General features: G+C 55.3%; 1 protein-coding gene across 1 annotated transcript; it reads right to left on the bottom strand.

The window, feature by feature from the left end:
• Nucleotides 1–379: 379 nt before the first annotated feature.
• Nucleotides 380–15,303, bottom strand: GALNT5 (polypeptide N-acetylgalactosaminyltransferase 5). The gene is made up of 11 exons (XM_032190074.1): nt 15,131–15,303; nt 14,021–14,176; nt 10,320–10,486; nt 9,345–9,464; nt 8,808–8,943; nt 8,313–8,432; nt 7,742–7,859; nt 6,867–7,190; nt 4,992–5,072; nt 4,323–4,484; nt 380–2,542 (listed from the first exon to the last, which is right to left on the bottom strand). The coding sequence occupies exons 1-11, from the start codon at nt 15,301–15,303 to the stop codon at nt 2,402–2,404; spliced, it is 1,698 nt and encodes a 565-aa protein (XP_032045965.1). The 3' UTR covers nt 380–2,401.
• Nucleotides 15,304–18,872: the final 3,569 nt, after the last annotated feature.

Raw genomic sequence — 18,872 nt, 5'->3', positions numbered from 1 at the left:
TGGCCTCCCACTGAAGCTTGGATGAGTTTTTTGCTTCTGTGGAAAGCAAATGTGATCATCTGAGAGCAATGACCTCCCTCTCCCGCTTGGCTTGGTGGCTGGAAAAGTAAAATGTAAACTCTGGGGATGCTGTGAAGGCCTCTTCTACAGACAGACCTCCTGCCAAACCCTCAGGGGAGCTGGAAAATGGAAATCAAGGGGCATGCAGCAGAGAGTGAGCAGTACTGAGCTGAATGCTCTCCCATGGGTGCTGCCACCCAGCCCACCCCAGGGCACAGCACAGAGCAGGGGCTGCTTCTGCCCAAAGCACGTCTGCGGCGAGCTGGAGCAGGAGCTGTGAGCAGCCGGGGGGAGAGCATGCTACAGGGCACCCAGGGGGACACAGAGCCTGGAAACGCTCCTGCTCCACATGGGGAAGTTTTGCACAGAAAACAGAGTGGGGATGGTGAGTAGGGTGACCAGCTCTGGGATGCTGTAACTGCAGGCCCAGAGTTGTTCTGAATACAATTCCTCCCCATTTTCACAGTGCTAGGTTAGGGGATGGGCAGGAATGTGCCCCATGCGCCTGTGAGTGTGCCAGAAAAACGCTCTCCTTCCTGTAAACCCGGCTGATGGGGAGATCTGGGTGTTTCTGGGTGTTGTGTAACAGCGCAGCCAAGTTCATGGCCAGCGGTCCCCGAAGGCATGCTCAGGTCTGTAAGTAAAAGATACCAGCATGGAAGTGAGCATTTACACAACAGGGGATAAAAGTGCAAGTGACAAGCCTGGAGATGTGATGTGACCATGACATGAGAACACTCGCTGCCTATTCAGTGACAAATGATTGAATGTCAGCAAACAGCATTTAATGAAATTCATGCTCCTGATAAAACATGACTGCACAAACAACATCTGTGTAATTTTTCTGATAGTGACTGCAGGCGAGCAGCACCAAAGGAGGGAGATAAAATCAGGAAGACATTTGGAACAGGAGCCAATCGTGAAAATCTGTTAGGCCAGTCAATATTTTGGCAGACGCAGCCTGTCAAGTGCTGTCAGCATTGATCCTTGACGTGAGAGGTAACATTATGCTGGTGCCACTTGAAAAATCAAAGGAGAGATGTGAGTTGCTTTGTATCAGCCTGCAAATGCTGCATGGCGAAGGCTCGGCCATCGTGAGCAGCGGCGTCAGAGCCAGGGCAGTGCTCAGTCCTGCAGATCCCGAGGTGCTAAGCAGAAGGCCCGTCTTTGGAGAAGCCTGTTTGGTACCCGGGGACGCAGCACCACCTTCCTGTTGGTGACACTGCTGAGTGCGGGTGGCAGCTCCTCGTGGCGAGCCCCTGGGAGCTGTGTGACACGGGGCTGGCCATGTCCTTTCTGTGGCGCTGCAGCGTCACCTATCTCAGGGCTCATGACTTGTCACATCTGAATTTGCTCTCCTCTCTTATCCAGACTTTCAAAAACAGGGGTCAGCTTTTGGAGATGCAAGTTTCACAGTAAGAACAAAAGCTGCCTGTGACACCAAGTTCGGAGGGACTCGTGGTGTGTGGGGCCTGATAGTCTGGCCCAGCTGCACGAGGGCCGATGAGGGGCAATCTACCCGGTGCCACACTCCCTGTGCGAGGCCTCTGTACCCTCACAGCCACCTGTGTGCCAGGAGAAGTGCCCACGGGCTGCCGTGGGTGCCTGTCCATCCCGATCACAGCCGGGTTACAAAGTGGAGTGGGTTACAAAGCGTCCTGCTGGGGGCTGCTGCCTGCCCCAGGTCTCACGGGGCCGCCTACACCCTCACCACGCAGGGTTGCGGGCAGGCAGCACTGCCCCAGCTGGCTATCGACCCACACTTGCCTCCTGTTATCAAGAACAGGCTTTTTCGATGCACAATCAATTCCTAAGCCAACTCTGATGCTTAACTGTCAGAGCAACAGGTCGTGCTGGGCAGGATCCTGCCATAAGGCCCAGCATGGGCACGTCGGATGGATTTTTGTAATGCATTGCTCAATAAGCTTCCATTTCCCCAGGCTGTTGAAAAACAAATGGCCCAATTTACTGTTTACAGACTAGAGAGCCCTGGAATTATTTCTGTTAGCTTATATTGTTGTCTGGAGGTAACTACTGAACGTGTGCTTAGAGAAGGGGGGGGGGGGCTTCAGAAAATGTTTCCATTTAATAACACAGAAAAATTATTTGAGTTTTTGCCAAAGTGTCTCACAGTTGAAGGAAACCCACATTTCAAACGTCGTTAAACCAGATGTGCTACTCTTGGTATTTTGATCTCTCAATATGCCGGTTTAAATTACGGATTTCAATTACCATTTGGAAATGAACTTCCAGTTCTGTAATTGCTGTCACAAGTCCCGCAGATGCCATTGCTGAATTCACAAGATGAAAGCACGCTGCTTCTGATTCGATTGTGTTCCCTTCAGTCTGCATAGTAATTGCCAAACTGCCACTTCTGATAAGGATTTGCGGAGTTGCAGGCACTCACCCTCAGGGCCTGGAGAGATGGATCCACTTCCAGACAGGCGGGCGGCTGGAGGTGCTCTGAAACGAGGTGGTCTGCCTGCAGGGGAGAGGGGCGGGAGGTCCTTGGGCTCACGCAGCAAATGCTGTTTGAAGCCCAACAAAGCACGTTGCTCTGATTTTCTACCGACAGAGCTTGATTCTTTATGATATGCCTTTTTTCTTCTTTCTCCTGCATTTCCCTAACACGAGGTCTCTTTGCTGACTCAAAGGAATTTTGGGTGGGATCCAACACTTACACCTGTTGCTGAGCTAGGATTACACCATACCTTCTGTGCCTCGTGGCTTTTAGCTCCCTGGAAATTGAAGATTAGTTCTCTCCCCGTCCGAGTGGCAATTACCATGCAAAGGAAATCACTCCAGATGGTATTTGCAATATAGGGAAACGTATGTCAGGAGACGGATTTTTGTGTTTTGGAGTTTCTCTGCTAATGAACTCAAAGCACATTTACTGCAATGAAAAGGACGCTAGGTAATTCAGCAGTGAACTTCAAATGCTGGGGTAGTAAATTGGATTATGAAGGAATGAAGAGTTTGAGTGATATCAGTCCTTTTGGTTTTCACATCTGCTCATCTTTATCTACTTAACCCATGTGGCCAGCAAGGCAATATGATGAGTGCTGCTGAAGGTAAGGGATGCTCCATTTCACTGCCTAGCATTGCAATGGTTCTTACGATCATTCGGTTAATACCTAGACGGAATATTCCTGAAAGGACCAGTAAATTGTTGTGACACTGCCCCGCCACTTTGCTCACACAGGGACTGCCCCGTGAACACCAGCACAGCGGTCAGCCAGCTCCCCAACTTGAGCTGAGTTAAGTGACTGTGTGGAGATGGTAAAACTGCGGCACATCAGAGCCTGGCACATTCCCTTGGCTCCTATTTCCAGCTATGCCTTGCCCACCAGCCCAGGCAGGGCAGCAGCACTGGGTGTCTGGGGCTGCCCGCACCAACCCCTCCGGAGCAGCCAGGCTTTGGGGGGCACCACGGCTTTCCCCATGCTGGCCGGGACCTTCAGACAAGACTAACGCGAGCTCAGTCTGGAACAGGTGACAATGACTGACGGTGTACCTGTACTGCTGTCTGGACTCCTAAGTGGAGGACAATTTTCTTGTACTTTTCACAAAATATCATGGCTTTTGTCAGCCTTGATGCTGCAGTGTTTTGGCTTCAAAAGAATTATCTTTTTAGACTGAAGAGGAATGGGATCTTGCCTACAGAACGAGTGTGCTACTTAACTACTACTCTTTTTCTTTCCTAAATTAAGTGTTGTAAAGTATGCCATTTTATAGCTTTTTAGGGAGAACACCACTTACAGAAGGCTGACACAGATACAGCCATGACCTTCTGTCTTTTTGCAGTGCAGGTAATAAATGTAAGTACCCATTTTCTTCCTTTTCATAAATGTTTTCTGTTAGAAAAACAACACTGTGAACTGAATGCCGATCGATACCAAGTAATATCCATGTAAGTGCTATTGATCTCCTCTATGTAAAACCAGGACTTTCTGCTATTGTGCCACAAATGGCAAACCCCTGCTGGAGCAAGTGCCTCGGCATTGCAAGTTTCCATCTCGCCCTCTGGCCGGGCTGTGCAGCAGGATCTGGCTGCAGGTTGTGTTGGGTGGTGAAACCTACAGCAGAGCACAGCTTTACAGCCAGGCGGTGAAAGGCCGTGCGGGCAGGGGACCGAAGAGGCTACCTTCACCTCTGGGTGAAAGCTTTGGGGACACCAGTGAGCCCACAGGCTCTGGGCCTCACGGTGGGCTCGTGCCTTTGCACATACACGTGATGGGACCGCCACTGCCAAGGCCACTTACCAGCTCTGGCCGGGCCGCTGCCAGGCTGCTGTGCTGCCAGGCCAGGCTGCTCTCCCAGCCCGTGCACGGCCGCAGCTCCAGTGTTCCCGTGGTGCCTGCCGGGGCGATGCACAGGTCTCCGTGCCGGAGCAGCCGCAGCCACGTGTAGTTGAATTTCTGGTCCTGTGGGAGGGATGGCAGGGAGCTGTCAGCCCGTGCCCCGCACTGCCCTGTCACAACCCACCTGTTCCATGCTCTCAGCACCCGCCATGAGAACTGTGCCCTGGGAGAGGGCCCCTCAGGGACCGGCAGAGCTCAGGAGAGAGCTTGTACCAGAGCAGCCCCAACCCGGCACGTGTGTGCCCCTTGGCAGTGCCTGCTACCCTTGGTGCACCGGGGTGAGCGCTCAGCGGGGCACAGCTGGTGCTGCAGCAGCACACAGCACAGGTTTGGATGTAAGTGTCTGTCCCCATGCTCACGTGCAGGCTCATGGATCTATCTGACCCTCCTGCTAGTTCTGGGGCAGGGCGCTTGTGCCTGGCTACAGCCCCTGCAAGCAGAGGCAATTCCTGCCCCTCCACTTGGTGTGTCTGGGGCAGGAAGGACGGCAGGGTCGGCACCAGCCCTGCAGGCAAGGCAAGGTCAGTGTGGGGAGGTGCTACTGAGTGCTCAGTACGGGGTTATCCTTACCTCGTTGTTAACATCACATGTCTGAAAAGCTAGAGTGGTGTTTTCCACAGTGATGCATCTTGCTGTGGCTATGTTAACAAGCTAGAAAATAACCAAATGCAAATTTAGACACAAATTGTGAAGAAAGAGGAGAGGCTGTTACAATGCAGACACTGATTAATACTGTCAACAGAGCGAAGCAGAGGCATGGTGCCAGTCCTTGGTGGGGTGTGTAAGTGCACACGTGCCCTGTTACACGTTTTTCTAGCATGAGAAGCCCAACACCATCCCCTTCTGGGAGCATCTACAGCTGGATGAGACCGGCTTTTTCCTGGGTTTCCTTTGGACACAGCCGGTGTTCCCGTTCTGCAGATCCCTGAGCACCAGCTGCCCACCACGACCCCTGTCCTGCCACCACCCCAGGAAGGAGCGCGCCCCCCCTGGGGACACCATCCCCCACCGCCACCCTCCCACTGCTGCCACCCCCGGGACCTGCCTTCCCTCTTCCCCTGGCAGAAAGCAGAGGGATTTCTGCATTTAGTGCAGCACCTGACACGCTCACTGCCCCACCTGCCTGTTTGTCACCTAGGCTGCCTGCCCTGGCACCGTCACCCACGGGGGAACGCAGCTGTGGTTAGGCCAGTCCTGTCTGTGATTCCTTGCAAATGTAGACTGCTGAAGAATTTCTGAATTAATCCCAGTGGGTAAGTAGGCTATTCAGAAAAAAAGTTCTCAAATAAATTTGGTTAGAGTTCAGCACAGCTGGAATTTGCAGAGCTAGCTGAAAAACAGATTTTCTGCCCTATTAAATTTTGAGAATGAAGATAAAAGAACCATTCAGGTGGCCTGAATCAGGACAAAGCAAGGCACCGTTGTGAACATTTTCGTGAACACAGAACTGAAAAGTGGAGGTTTTGCTTCTGTTGAAACAAAGGTCTCTATGCATGGTCTAACTGCACTGCACAGATTTGACATAAGGTTTTATTGCTCTGAGTGAAAGAGCTGAAAAAGTTGATGTTTTCCAAAAATTCTTTTTTTTTTTTTTTGATGTTCTCAAGATTATCACTACTAATCCTTTTTTTAAAAAAGTCACCTAAGCTGGTGTTTCACAGAAACCTTCGTTCTAACCCAGATGGTGTTTCCGAAGAGAAAGCAATGGGACACAGCCTGGGGCCAGGTACCCGCAGGCAGTGCTCAGCACCTGTCCTGCTGCGGGAGGCACCAACCAAGGCTGGGGGCACGCTGGGATGGACAGAGGCCTCTGAAGGGATGAGCTGCTCATAACCCGCTGACGTGCCCGACCCCAGGGGGTTCCTACGCCTTTTCCATGAAAAGTGAGAGCTCACGCTGTGCTTGCAGAGCCACCGCCCCGCGCCTTCATGGCACACTGCAGCACAGCCTCGTCCAGCAGGCAGCCTGGCTGGGCTGTGAGGGATGCCCGTGAGTGGGAGCCTGCACGTTACGCCCTTGGCCTGCAGACAACCTTGAAGCGTGGCCAAAGGGCTGCTGTGCTTTCCCCGGCTCCCAGAGCGGCCTGCAGAGAGGTTTGAGGCTGTGTGCCTTGGCAGGGAGGCAGGGGACAGGCAGTGCTTGTTCCCAGTGCCTCAGCCGTGCCAGCCCCGTGGTCACCAGGTCCTGGCCACCTCCTCTCTGCAAGAGCCTTTCCTGCGGCTGCACTCAGAGACACGGGGTGGGCAGGGAAGGCAGAAAGCCCTTCGGAATCCTGGCATCACTGCAATTTGTCTTATAAACCAGATAGTTAACCACCGTGACAGGCTGGGTACTCAAAAGTGCTACCACACGCCAGGCGTACAGTGACGGGCGTACCGGGATGCTGCCGCAGCTCTAGCTGCAAGCACTTTGACATGAGGAACAGCAAGCGGTTTGGGTACGTACCAGCCCGCTGGCTTTCACCAGGGGAGCCTCCAGGTCGGGGTAGACGTTCTCCAGGTACCACCTGAAATTTCGGCACTGAAGCTTCTTTCGCAGCGCGATTTGCTGGGTCAGGTCGCCCACGTCCAGGCGTCTCAGGACCAGGTGGTACGCGTGGCCGTAGAACAGCTCCTTGTACTCGTCCAGCCAGACCTCTGCGACACGGGCCAAGTTCCTCTCCACCGTTCTTATCCGATCTTTCGGGAAGGAGTAAGGGTTGTCATTCCTGAAAATATGCCCAACTCTGGAGCACGGAATAATCTCAATCTCTCCTCCGCACATCCAGACCTGAGGAGCAGAGGTTGCTTTGAGAGAAACATGGGCCAGGGTTATGCTCTGGCTTTGCGCATGCCAGGAGAGAAGCAGCAAGGGGGGCAGCAGGGGGCTCGCTGGGCTGTGCCCTGCCAGGAGGGACAGGGCCTCCCGAGCACCCAAACCAGGCATATGGCAGCTTGGAGAAGAGGAGACTGAGGGGTGACGTTCATATTTATAAATATTTAAAGGACGAGTGTCAGAAGATGGAGCCAGGCTCTTCTCGGTGACACCCAATGACAGGACAAAGGGAAGTGGGTGCATGGTGGAACATAGCAGGTTCCACTTAATATGAGACAAAACTTTTTCACGGTGAGGGTGACAGAGCACTGGAACAGCCTGCCCAGGGGGGCTGTGGAGTCTCCTTCTCTGGAGACATTCAAAACCCTTCCTGTGTGACCTGACCTCGCTGTTCCTGCTCTGGCAGGGGGGCTGCACTAGGTGATCTTTCAGGGTCCCTCCCAGTCCCTAACATTCTGTGACTCTGTGATTCTGAGATACGGGACAGGCTGCCGAGAGCAACGTACCTTGAATGAAATCTCCATATTTTCACCTCCCCAAACATCCAGTCCTGAGTCATATGTTCCCAGCTCGAAGAAATACTTCTTGTCGATGGAAAACAGGCCACCCGCCATCACCGGGCACCTGGGAACAGACGAGCAAGGTGGCACATCAGTCGGTCACAAAATACCCATCCTTTTCACCTTGCTTCTACACAGGAATCATCACGAAAATGTCAGTTACTGAATGCTCGGGGATGGTGCCCAAATGTGCGCTTACAGCATGGACCATAGGATTTGTCCCCTCAGTGCCCACTGACAAATGCGAGATTAAAAGATGGTGTTTCAGAGTGGGGATGGGAGGGAAACAGGGTGGCACGGCACGCAAAGGTACGTCCTGGCAGCACCATGATGCACCCACGGGGCTGCAGGAGCAGGAAACGCTTGGTGGGCTTTGGTGAGGCGAGGTGATCTGTGCTGGGCCACCGCATCCATCGTCCTTACCAGCAAAACGCTCGGCCTGGAAGGAGCCTCTGTAGCTAAATCAGTGACAGCAGAACGGGCTGGTTCACAAACCTCTCAGATTCACTTTCTTTACCTTATTATATCAGTTTCCTTGATTTTGTTTTTCTCAATGACCTCTTGTGGAATCTGCCTCCATCCAAAATTCATCGGCCAAGTAAAAATCCCACGCTGAAAGTTATCCACGGTCATGTAGCTAAACACAGAAGAGATGGAGATGACTAATTCTGAGTCACATTCCTGATTGAAATGTCACACTTAATGAGCAAAGAGGAATATCTGCACATAATTAAAACAAGATTCTAACAAATTTCATCAGGAATCCTGCTTGAATTCATGAAAAAGTGAAAAGGTGTGTGCAGTAAATGAAGTGGCCATGGCTGCTGCTAATGTTAATTTGATTGTGTGGAAGTCACCTATATTGCATATCCCCTGTGAGAGACTGTGGAAGGCTGATTACAAGGTTTGTATGTATGTCTTTTTAAAATTAACATTTTTATGGCCAGGGTAAGAGGTTTTCTCAGGGCAATGGGTTGGAATCTCTGGGTTTCCCAGTGCTGTGAAGTGTTACCTCATGTCCTTGTCGCTGATGACCTCGATAACGGGGCAGGCCACCTTGGCGCGGCTCAGGCGGACCCTCTCCAGCAGCGGCTCCAGCCACCCCACATTGCACTCCACGTGCGAGTCCAGGAACGTCAGGACGTCGCCTGTGGGCAGAAGCCACGGGCACCATCAGGCTCTCACACCCCGGGCACCCCACGGGCTGACGGTGCCACAGCCCCACACCCCGGCACTTCCCAAAATTTCTCCGGGAAGCAGAGCTACAGCGCGGGGAGCTGGAGATTCGGATGGATGCTTGCTGACACCTTCAGGTGCCAGACAGCCGGGTTTGGCACACCAAGATGCCCTCCTCCCAGCCATCTGTGAGCCACCAGCCCCTCAGCTCTGCAGCCTGGAGCCGCTTGGGCAGGGCTGTAGCACGGTGTCTGCTCAGCACGGTGTCTGCAGAGCAGTTCTGCTCAGCACGGTGTTCAGCTGCCCAACACGTGAGCTCAGCGAGGGCAGCCAAGGGGAGCTCGTGCAGGCATGTGGCCGGGCTTCTCCTTACCTTTGGCAACCTGCGCTCCCGCCAGCCTGGCCCGTATCAGACCATGCCTCTCTTTGAGATGCAGGATCTTCACTTTTGGGAACTGTGACATGTATGCGTCGAGCTTCTCCTTGAGGTACTCTGTGGAGAAGGAGAGAATGAGGCTGCACGGGGTGCAGCATTTGCCAGCCACAGGCTTTGAAAGGCGCCATGGGCAAAGCATTTGCAGGGGGTCACTGCTGCTGCCGTTAGGTGACAGCAGCGCAGAGTACGGCTCCCCATAACCCACTTGTGCTAGCGAGGTTTCTGCTGCTTCATTGGCTCATGAGCAGACACAAGGGGAAGCCAGGAGGAAAGTGAAGAGGAAAACTGCAGACACTTTGGAGGAGATGATATGAACGTGTTTAACGATTATTTAAAAAAAGAGCAATCAGAGTCCTTTTCCTTCTCTCACACCTATTGCCTTGTTGCATTAGGGGCTCTTTTGGAAAACGTTTTTATGTGCTGCCATGAGCCTTGCTGTCGAGACAGCACCTTTGCTGAAGAACCAGCAGTAGAAAAATTACATCGTTTTAAAAGCTGTAAGGGCTGAAGACAGCAGGGAGCCAAAGTATTACAAAGCAGAGGTTTGATATGATGTGAAATGTCTGTGACTACACAGGCGAAGTCACTGCGCAGACAGGGCCAGATCCTGAACGCTTTTATCATAACCACTCCTGTGTCCGAGCAACCCTGGATGTGTGCGCCTGCCACCAGCACGGAAACCCATGTGCACCCATCTGGAAACTGTGCAGAGAAGGGCGAGAACATCTTCATGAGCGCATGTGCCCTCGAGCCAGGACACCTCATGAGCACACAGGCTGCGTAAGCACTTCAATACATGGAAAGAAGGAAATGCGATTTCTTCCTATAACTCAGAATTGAATTACAGAGAACAAATTGTATTTGAGCCTCAAGTTATATTAGTTTCATAAAGGCAGAAGCAGCTTCGCCTACCTTTCGTGCTGAAGTCGTCCACCAGAATGATCTCCTCGACCAGGTGGGGAGGCGAGCGGCTGAGGACGCTGTGGACGGAGCGCAGGAGGGTGGACCACACCTCGTCCACGAAGCACATGATGATGGTGGTGGTCGGCAGGTCGTCATGGACCCACTGCTCCGAGCACCTGCAACGGCAGCACTGCTGCTGTGCCCTGACTGCCTCCGGCTGAGAGCAGGGGGCAGCCCTGCGGGGACGGGATGCACCCACCCTTCCTTTCCAGCAGGGACCTCTCTTTTCCACCCCACCCCCAGGAGACAAGATCTCCTCCCCACGAGCAATGGGAGGGTGTTGGGGAGCGAGGCCGGTCCCAGCTCTGCACCCTGCTCTTGGGGACACCTGCGGGGAAAGGAGCCCTGTGCACGGGGTGCCCTCCTGTGATGCTCTGAGCTCCTGCAGGCGTGGGACCCCGGGCTTCAGGAGGTTGCCTTGTCTGGGAAAAGTCAGCAGCACGCTCAGAGTGCAGGGAATGGCCATTTCCATGAGGGGCCACCCGGCAGGGCAACCTGTGGAGCCGGCAGATGGTGAGGAAGGGTCTCCCGGCCCAACCTCTGCACCTAACTGCCATGCAGGATGGGAAGACACCCAAAAATCCGGCTGTTGTGTACTGGTATTGGCAGGTCCGCTCCCCCAGCACCCTGCATCTCACAGCCCAGCACCCACACCTCCCCAGGGACACCCAGCGCCACCGGCCGTGCCCCAGCCCTGCCCAGGGGCTCCGAGCAGCACCCACGTCCCCGCAAACCGCCCGCAGCCTGGGCCAAGGGAGCGATAACATCTTTTCCCTGCCTGTGAGTTTGTCATTTTCTTCTGTGACAGCCCAAAACGTAACGGCTGGGTCAGGCCTGTGTCTGCAGTGTTTGAACAAAAGGTCGATGAGCAGCTTTTCTCATCGCTATTTGCAATTCAAGCACCACTTTGCTGCCTGCCTGCGGGGAGCTGGGCTCCTGCAGCAATCCATCTCCGAGGGCATCTCGAGGCGCCCGGGATGCCCCAAGGAAGAGCTGCAGGCCCCCGAACGCGCCACTTTATCCAGAACATTCATGACGCACTGGGACTTGCTTTCTCTCATCCATAAGCTGAGGTCTGATAACAGGTTTTCCTCTCTTCCTTCCAGAGCAGACCTGCAGGCAGGACAGGCACCAGCCTGCCTGCGGATGCAGAAAATGAATTTATCAATGATGAATCAGAGCTCCTGTTCACTCCGTTATCCACAGCGGACAGCAAACGGGGCCATATATATATATGCACATATATATATGTGTGTGAATATATATATATACATATATATGTATGTGGGAGTGTACAGAGAAGTGACTTCTTCCTCAGAGGTGTTAGCTAGCCAGGAGTGCTGTGGGTAAGTGAAAATAGCCCCCAAATTACAGACCCCTCGCAAGGCACTTCCCCAGCACCTGGCCCAGCCTCCGAGGGGCAGCCATGCAGGATGCGGGACGGGGCCAAGGCAGCACGTGGTGGAGGCAAGTGGCTGCAACAGGCAGAAGCAGCTCTTTGAGGCAACCTCAAACTGAGGAGTGCCTTTTTCTCCCTCCTTGCCTAAAAAATAGGGCTTCTAGGCGAAGTAGTGGGTTCATTACTGTCGATACACAGCTAAGGGTATTCACAATGTTCTATATGAGTTTGGGCTCTGTTTCTTTGCTAATTACATAAATACACATACAAAAATAATATATAAATATTGCTTAATATATATTGCTAATATTAAGCAGAAGTCAAATTCTGTTGGAATTTCACCCCCAGAGAGGCTTCTACAGAAAAACAGTCCATAGCCTCTGTGTTTGGCTAACTTCATCCTCAAAGTCAGTCAAGTGCAGGCTCTCATGTCGCTGAAGTTGCTTTGGACGATCTTTCTATTGGGTCTGCTGCTCCCAAGCCTGGCAGCAGCCTCACCGCAGCCCTGCTCTGCCCCACCTGCCCAGCAGCTGGCACACCGCGCCTGCTGGCACCCAGGGGCTGACTCACTAAACCATACAGTGGCATGCAGCACTTTTTTTTACCAGGCTCTGCATTGAGTGTTCTGCCTGCAAACATCACAGCTGCCCTGGGACATTTAACCCAGGCTGTGTGGCTTTTGCATCTTGCCCCTCCGTGCGTGGGACCCTGCCTTTATGCACTGCTGCAGAGAGACGGTGCTCAGCAAGCCCCAGTGCTGGTCAGTAATGCTCAGCAAGCAGTCAGCGTTACATCCAGACAGACTGCAGAGAGCTGGCCTTCACGTCCAGCTTTCCCTGTGCCAACAGGCCACGTGCTCAGAGCCTGCAGGGCTCCTGCCAGCACTGGGGTGCCCGCGGGTGCTTCCCACGTCACCATCCGCACGGTGCAGCCTGACACCATGTGGCAGCACAGGTCCCAGGGCCAGGGTGCTGGGACCAGCCCCTGTTTGGCTAAGGTGTTATCCCGGATACCCCAGCGGCTGCGCCTCCCTTCCCGGCAGGTGCCTGATTCATCGGAGGCGGGCGGGTGCTCCTGGAAGGCAGGCAGGTGTTCTGCTCTGCAGCTCGCCAGGGCTCGTCTTTCAAGCCTGGTTTTGAGCCACGTCAGCTCTTTTTCTGTATGCAGCCGGCTCCCATACCTGGCATCTGCACGCTGGAAAGGTGCTGCAGCTCCTTCCCTGCCCTGCTCCTGCCTCTCCAGGACTTCACCTTGGCTCACAAAGCGAGTAACGACAGCGGCACAGGAACACCTGTGTATTGTCCTGTGTGTCACAGCACAAAGCCCGTGCCACTGCTCCCATGCGGGGGGCAGGAGGATTCACCTGAATTTGCACCTGTTCTAGACCTTGTCTGCAGCGATTCAGGTGCACCTGCTCTAGAAAGCAGCCCCATGAATGTCTGCCCCTTCTGTTGGCAAGGTACTGCCCACATCTTGCCCTGCTTTTGCATGTGGACTATGGCAGGGTGTTGGTTTGTGTTTCAAAGTGCAATACTGACATTTGCAGACTCAGCCGCACATTGCAGGGGGACGGCTGTGAAGCAATTGCTTACCAAACCACAATTCTGCCCACAGGCCCCGAGCTCACACAGCGCACACCCACGTGGCGCTGGGCAGCACAAAATCGCCATGCAGCAGCCAGCGATGCTGGTGGGAAAAAGGAGCAATCCCGAGGACATCCCAGCGCTGCCGCAGCTGCAGGCAGCCACCTGCCGTGTCCTTGTCTCAGCATTCATCAGGTGGCTTTGCCCAGTAGCCCCCTCTGTGCCCTTTAGGTGGGTGAGGCCAGTGGGGTAGCTCTGGGGGGGATAGGAAGGGGTAGTGGCAGCTCCAGGCGTGAGAGCACCAGTGCTCCCGGGCAGGGAGGGCTTCAGCTGCCTGGGCACGTTGGTGGTGTGCAGAAGTGGCTGGGGAACCAGACGCACGGAGAGCGATACAAAGCAGTGCTCGCTGCTACACCCAACAAGGCAAATAAAACATTTTAAGGCACAGAAAGGCCCGAGCCCCATTGCCTGCCTCATGTGCCCCAGCCTGTTTGGACACCAGGGAATTTTACCCGGCTTTACTGTTAGTGACGAGCTCCTCTCACCTGGGGACACGGAGCCCTGTCAGTGCTGGCACGCCCGCAGCCGAGGCCTCGGTGCCCCCGCTGCCCTCCCCGCGAGCCCCCCGGCAGCGCGGCGCAGCCCGTGCGCAGGGAAGCACATCTTACCCGGCAGGCCTGGTGTCCGCCACGGCTCGGTCTACGGGGATCAGGTCGCTGAGGTAGACGTTAAAGTTGCCTTCTTTCCACCTGCTTTTTGCTTCTTCTTGCTTGTCCTCAGGGACTGCCACAGGATGCCCAAACTGCCCGGGAGCCTGGGGGTCTCTGGGGGCCAGCGTTGCATCCACGGCCAAGACCCTGTGTGTCCCGGGGCTGCCCCCCGGCCGGGCTGCGCGGCTGCTGCTGCCCGCCACCCCCTGCCTGCCCTGCTCGGCTGCCCCCCCGGCATCTCCTGCCGGCCCCGCAGCTCCTGCCCCAGGGGAGCGCGGTGCTGCGGCGCTGCCGGTGGTGCTGGCGGCGAGGGTGGTGCTGAGCCTCGTGGCTGCGAGCTCCTGCGCTCCGCGTGCTTCGGGGCTCCGCCAGGAGTTCGGCACGGCGTCGGACCCGAGGCTCGGGGCTGCTGCGCTGCTGCTGGGTTTTGCCCCCGCCTTGCCGATGAGGACGAAGTATTTTTCAGGGGATGCTGCTGCCTCTCCCGCTCGGGCTCCGCGGTGCCACGGTGCCCGGGAGGCTCGGTGTGCCGGGCTGCCGGGGGGGGCCAGGCTCCCATGTGCGGCGTGCGCGGCTCCCTCCGGCACCGCCGCCCCAGCCCCGGCTGGCTCCAAGGGCTCAGGCGCTGGCAGGTCCGGGCTCAGGGCCCTGTCCCTCGGTCCCCCGGCGCTTGCCGTGGCTGGCGGTGCCCCGGGCAGCCGGGCCGTGCTTGCGACGGCGCCCGCTGCCGTCCTCGCTGCCCATGCCGGGGGGCCGCTCGCCGCCGGTGCCACGTCGCTCCGCGCGGCCGCCGCAGCCGGGGACCACCCGAACCGTCGGGGCGCAGCCGGCCGGAGGGAGCCCCCCGCCCGGCCCTTAGCAGCGGAGGGCTGCGGGCTGCCCGGGGGGGGCCCCGCCGTGCCGCTCGCCGCCCGCCGGGCTGCGCCCCCCGCCGGGCTCCCCTCCGCCGCCGCCGCCGTCGCGCTCTCCGCGGCTCTGCCCCCGCCCGGCCCCCGCGGCGCCGCCGCCCGGGGGGGGCCGGGGTCTCGCCGCCCACCGCCCGCCGGCCCCGGGGAGCCCCTCCAGAGCCGGCCCCGCTCCCGCTGCCCCCGTCCCGCCGCCGCCAGCGCCCGCTGCCCGGCGGCGTCGCCGAAGGAGAGCCGGAGCGCTGCCATGTCAAAGAGCAGCCACACGACTGAGGCCACGAAGACGAAGGCCAGCGCTCGCCCGCTGCCGCGGAAAAGCTTCCGGAGCTTGTGCATCCTCACCGCGATCCCCGGCCGCCCGAGGGGAGGGGGGCGGTGCAGCCCCCGGCCCGGCCCGGCCCTGCCTTGCCCTGCCCGGCCCGGCTCGGCCCGGCCCGGCCCGGCGGGGGGAGCTCAGCCCCGGGCGCCCGCCGGCCGCTGCCTGCGTGGCATCCTGCGGCCGGCCCGGGGCAGGGAGAGCGGCCCCGCAGCGCGCCCCGCGCCCCGGCCCGGCTGCTGCACACGTTGCCCGGACAGAAAGGAAGGTGGCGGGGCAGATTTCTTTCTTTTTTTTTTTTTTTTTTTTTTTCTCCTCTCTCCACCCAGCCCTCAAAGGCTAAAGGCTGCGCTGTAACTCAACACCTCCTCGCATAAGGAAACTATTTCAGGCCATTACCCAGCAAACTTTCTGCCGGGTTCTTACCTCCCGGGTCCTGCCGGCTGTTAACCGTTTCGGCAGGACTTCGCCCGAGCCGCAGCTCCCCTCCCGGCCTGCGGCTCCCCGCCGCCCCCCGCCGGGCCCCGCTCCCCGCAGCGCTCCCGCAGCACGCAGGGGACCCGCTGGCGGGGGATGCACGCAGCGGCTGCGGCTCTCCTGCTGCCGGGTCAGCTCACGGCGTTCCTGCGGGTGAAGAAGAGGAATGGGATGCCAGGTGTCTCTTTTAGGTACCGCAGCCAGCGCACGGCGGGGGACGGGGCAGCCCTGAGGGGACGCAGCTGTAACCGGGGCTCTGCCTGGCAGGGACTCGGCACGGTCCCGGAGCAGTGCCGGTGTGTGATTTACGCGGCTGTTGGCGCTGCAGCACGTAGGTTAAGCCTCAGCTGAACACGTGGATGCTCGTCCCATGCCGCCTTAATTCCAGGGCACGCGAGCCACAACTGCACGGCGCTGGCTCGGGCAGCTGGCACAGAAGCTGTGTTTACTGAGCATGGGCTGAGAAAAGGCTCGGGAAAGTACCTACCCTGCTCCTGCCCTGGGCAGCGGGTGAGGACGTGGAGGGCTTCCCGGAGCTCTATAAACACCCCCATGGCAGCACTGCTGGTCTGTATGGCCGTGGCTATGGATTATGGCACAGCATGGTTACGGCTGTGGGCACAGCTGAGTGCAGTGTCCCCTGGGGTCCCCGCTGCCCAGGCCCACAGGCTGCACGTGGACAAAACCCACTGGATCGTCAGCAGAAGCTGTTCTGCAGATGGTCACACAGGGTGGCCTGCGTGGGCCCAGGGTGTTCAGGAGATGTTCTGCGTGGGGTCGGGGTGCAGGGGTGCATCCATCGAGACGTGCAGGGCAGCCAGCGAGTGGGGACAATGCTGGGCGGTCACAGCAGGTGCAGCCTGTAGGCACGGTCAGCCTAAAGAGCTGTGACCACCTGTGGTGTATGGGCACCGCTTGTGGTGTATGGGCACCACTTGCAAAAACTCAGGATACGGGTACGGATGTGGAAGAGGGAAAAGCTCAAGTCGATGTTTTGCAGCTCTCTTAAAATCTGGTATTAATGAATTTAAAAGCAATGCACAGTACCCCAAATCACAAAACAACATATTTTTAAAGCATTTTTTTAAGTCTCCAACCCACTGTAGTGCATATATGAATACTGAAAGAAATAAATAAGTGGAAAAAAATTTCATTCATATTCATACTTAAGAAAAAATAGTAGTTTCAAAGCCCAGCCTGTGTTTATACTGTGAGATCTAAGGCATACCTTTTTGAAATAAATGGCAATTCTGTTGTTCTTCCAAGGCTTTTCTTTGTAAAGCAAGCTCACTCAGACGTGCCGGGCAGATCTGATTTCAGCAGGATTTGTTTGTGCGGATGGTACACATTTAAGGACTTTCAGGAAGAGGGAGTGAAGGATAAGGTTGCAAAGGGATTGTTAAAAGGGAACAAATGAGTAGCTGTCGGAGACTAGGATAGCTCTGAGTCAAGATTAAACTCAAGATAAATAATACCTTCAGTTTAGAAGTAAAAATTTAAGACAAACCACGGACTGTGGTTTCCTTCACCACGCTGGCACCAGTTCTTTGTTTTTATTCTGGTTTCTTCCCTTGCTGCTTCTGTCTGCCTGTCCCAGCGGCAGGAGTGCTCGGGGTCCTGCTGTGGCATGATGTCCCTGGGGGGCTGCGTGTCCCCTCTGACCCCACGGGGTGCTCAGGGAAGGGAAGGGAAGGGAAGGGAAGGGAAGGGAAGGGAAGGGAAGGGAAGGGAAGGGAAGGGAAGGGAAGGGAAGGGAAGGGAAGGGAAGGGAAGGGAAGGGAAGGGAAGGGAAGGGAAGGGAGAAGCTTCCCTATCCCCTGGGCTTGTCCCTGCAATGTCCGACCCGTGGGAAGGGGAGGTCTGTAATGGTTCTCCAAGCGTCGGCTTCTGTTTGTTCGTTACGACAAAGTCGTCACTGGATGGGTATGGTCAGGCATTCCCACTGTTAGCTCTACGCCTTGGCTTTCCTCCTTGGCAAATATAAACGTTCCAGATACTTGAACAGATTCCTTGACACAAGACAGCTGCTTCTGTAGGGAGAAATTATTTAATCAAGGCTACTCCATCATTAAAATAATCTGAAGTGTCAGACTGAAAAGCACAGAAGCAAGCTAACTTGAAGATGAAAACTCAACATTTTTTTCCTGCCAGAAGTGTGCCAGAAGGTGAGGTAACATCACAATAAGTTGCTCTGGCTCTCCGTATAATATTTTCTTAACATATTAAAAAAATATTGTCCAAAGAGCAGCCGGGGAGGAATGATCCCATACCAAAGGCTGGCTGGCTTGGTAGCTTGTCTTTCTGCTCTGGAGCATAAGAGACCAAACATAGCTGAAGACAACTCCTTTGTCCACAAATGGCAAGATTAGACCCCTGTGGGTAAGCATACCATGCAGAATACAAGGGCCCTTTTGGCTGAAAATAGCAGGAAATAGTGCAAATGGATAGTTCAGAAAGCCATCAGGCTCTTCCTCTTGCCATAAGGCAGGATCTGCTATATCTTAGTTACTTGATGACTTAAGCACTTCTGGCATGGATATGGACACGGGCATGCACTAAGCAAGCCATGCTGAAAAGCACCTTCGTGTAAAGAAACCCTGCTCCGTGCAGAGAAGGGGACAGCAGCAGTATAGATGTGCATAAGCATGAATGCCAGTAGAAGAAGGGAAAACTTTGCATTTAAGGATCTTACTCAGAAATTGGTGTATGTATCCTATCATCACCTTTGCTACATTTGAAGGTTAAATTTTGTGCACGAGACGGGTCTGCCTGCTCCTCCCCGCACCTCAGGTGTCTCAGTCGTTAAAGCCACCTGAGCGCTCGGGCTCTTTCCATCTAGCTCACACTCTTCGTATGTGTTCCCAGTTACGAATCATGTTTTCACTTCTGAAATACAATCATGCCTACCAAATGATAATCAACTCACCACAAAAACTTTATTTGTGAATGGTTTGTTCATTAAGATATTGAGTTCCATAAGATATTAGTTGTAATTAAGAATGTCTGATAAATCTGTGTCTGTGCATCGCCTCTGAGGCCTGCTAGCTTTTGCATCTGCTGATTAACCTTAACTGAATTTGACAGAGCAGTACATATCTTGAAGACCTTAGGT

The sequence above is a fragment of the Aythya fuligula genome, chromosome 6 (assembly GCF_009819795.1).
Source record: "Aythya fuligula isolate bAytFul2 chromosome 6, bAytFul2.pri, whole genome shotgun sequence".
NCBI lineage: Eukaryota > Metazoa > Chordata > Aves > Anseriformes > Anatidae > Aythya > Aythya fuligula.
The sequence above is the reverse complement of the archived record's forward strand: the minus strand, read 5'-3'. Positions and strand labels throughout refer to the sequence as shown.

Excerpts from the sequence above, each read along its gene's own strand:
- GALNT5 (XM_032190074.1), bottom strand. The coding sequence starts at position 15,303 with ATGCACAAGCTCCGGAAGCTTTTCCGCGGCAGCGGGCGAGCGCTGGCC. Across the intron at positions 10,487-14,020 it reads GCGGACACCAGGCCTGCCGG|GTGCTCGGAGCAGTGGGTCC; the intron begins GTAAGATGTGCT and ends CTGCCGTTGCAG. Across the intron at positions 7,860-8,312 it reads AAGGAAACTGATATAATAAG|GTGCCCGGTGATGGCGGGTG; the intron begins GTAAAGAAAGTG and ends GTCTGTTCCCAG.